At 44.1% G+C, this 1,511-nt stretch overlaps 1 protein-coding gene across 1 annotated transcript; it reads left to right on the top strand.

The window, feature by feature from the left end:
- The first annotated feature begins 286 nt into the window (after positions 1 to 286).
- Positions 287 to 1,122, top strand: LOC123746388 (uncharacterized). Its single transcript, XM_045727897.2, has 2 exons — positions 287 to 329; positions 712 to 1,122. The coding sequence occupies exons 1-2, from the start codon at positions 318 to 320 to the stop codon at positions 1,039 to 1,041; spliced, it is 342 nt and encodes a 113-aa protein (XP_045583853.2). The 5' UTR covers positions 287 to 317; the 3' UTR covers positions 1,042 to 1,122.
- The last annotated feature ends 389 nt before the right edge of the window (positions 1,123 to 1,511 follow it).

Consider the following 1,511-nt stretch of genomic DNA (forward strand, 5'->3'; position numbering starts at 1 on the left):
GTCAATGCTGGGTACTACTCCCCAAAGTAGATTCGGAGAGAATGTCTGTCAGTTCATAATATTTTTATTAACGTGGATAATAAAATTTAATTCATATGGTCCGTAGAACCCGCGAACCATCGACCCCGTCTCCCGCTCGTGCGGCCGGCGATTCCAGGCTCCTACGCCCCACAAGGTTTACAACTGAAGATTAAAAAAGTTCCGTGTGACCTTGTATATAAAGGAACACTGAGAGGGTTTGGGTGGCCCCGCCCCTGTGTGGTATATAAGGCCACGCTGCCTCCAGCTGCCACAGTCAACACTGACACTCCTGAACCATGAAGACCCTGGTGAGTGACACCTTCTGGCTCTCTTAGTCTCTCATACTCAGCAGTTTGCAGTTTATAACTTGACATTAACATCTATTTTGGCCTTACCTGTCTAATATCTTTGTTGATAGACTACCTTACGGTTGTTCCTGGGGTCAAAGCGGTTCGGTCTCTGACCAGGCCTCCTTCTGAGACCTGACAATAACTATGGTTCAATAGCAGCATATGTATACGTCCCTTTAGCACATTCTATATATAACACTATTACAGGTGATTGTTTATATGTCCTAATTTGTTTTATTCTGGCGTAAAGTTTTATGCAACCTTTACTGGCTTAGTGTAGGTACGTTTCATTTATTCATAATGTTTAGAAAGTAAACTAAGTTTTTTGTTTTTTTAACAGATCATTGTTGCCGCCCTGGCCGCCTTCTGCTTGGTGGACACAAGCGCTGCTCCTGCCCCAGAGGCTGAGCCCGGTTACTTTGGTGGCTTGGGAGGCTTTGGAGGTTTCGGTCGTGGCTTCGGGTTAGGATATGGAGGATACGGAGGTTATGGAGGATACGGAGGCTTCTATCGTGGAAAGAGGAGCGCTGATCCAGCTGCTGAGCCTGAGGCTAATCCAGGTTACCTCGGCGGCTTTGGAGGCTTAGGAGGCTTCGGGCGGGGCTTCGGTGGCTTTGGAGGCTTCGGCAGAGGATATGGAGGTTATGGAGGCTATGGATATTATGGTTGAACACCAGCTGTTGTCAGCTGAGCCTTCTATTTGTTTACTGTGACTAAATATATACAATAATAAAAACATATCGAGCATAAACATTGTTTATATCATGATTACAGTTTATCTTCGATGAACTATTACAAATCTCTTATAAAAAATAATCTTCTATATCTATACAACCTGTCCTCTTATAAAGAACGTCGCATTTCGATCTTATGCGTTACATACGACCAGAAATTTTCGTATATAAAAATGGAAGCCGCTCGCAAAAGTGACGAACTGTCCAGTTCCCTAGTTTGGGTCCTCAGGTAGGTTAGGAGAGGACATTTTAAACTGACCGTTTCTTGACGATGGGAAACCTTAGGAGGACGGGTTGATCTATAATACAATGTCTGTCTGCTTGTCCATGGTTGGAGGCCAGGAGCTAATAACTAGCCTCATCCATCCTTCATAAATGATGAATATTGGGAAATGGAAGTATCATA

The sequence above is a fragment of the Procambarus clarkii genome, chromosome 80 (assembly GCF_040958095.1).
Source record: "Procambarus clarkii isolate CNS0578487 chromosome 80, FALCON_Pclarkii_2.0, whole genome shotgun sequence".
NCBI lineage: Eukaryota > Metazoa > Arthropoda > Malacostraca > Decapoda > Cambaridae > Procambarus > Procambarus clarkii.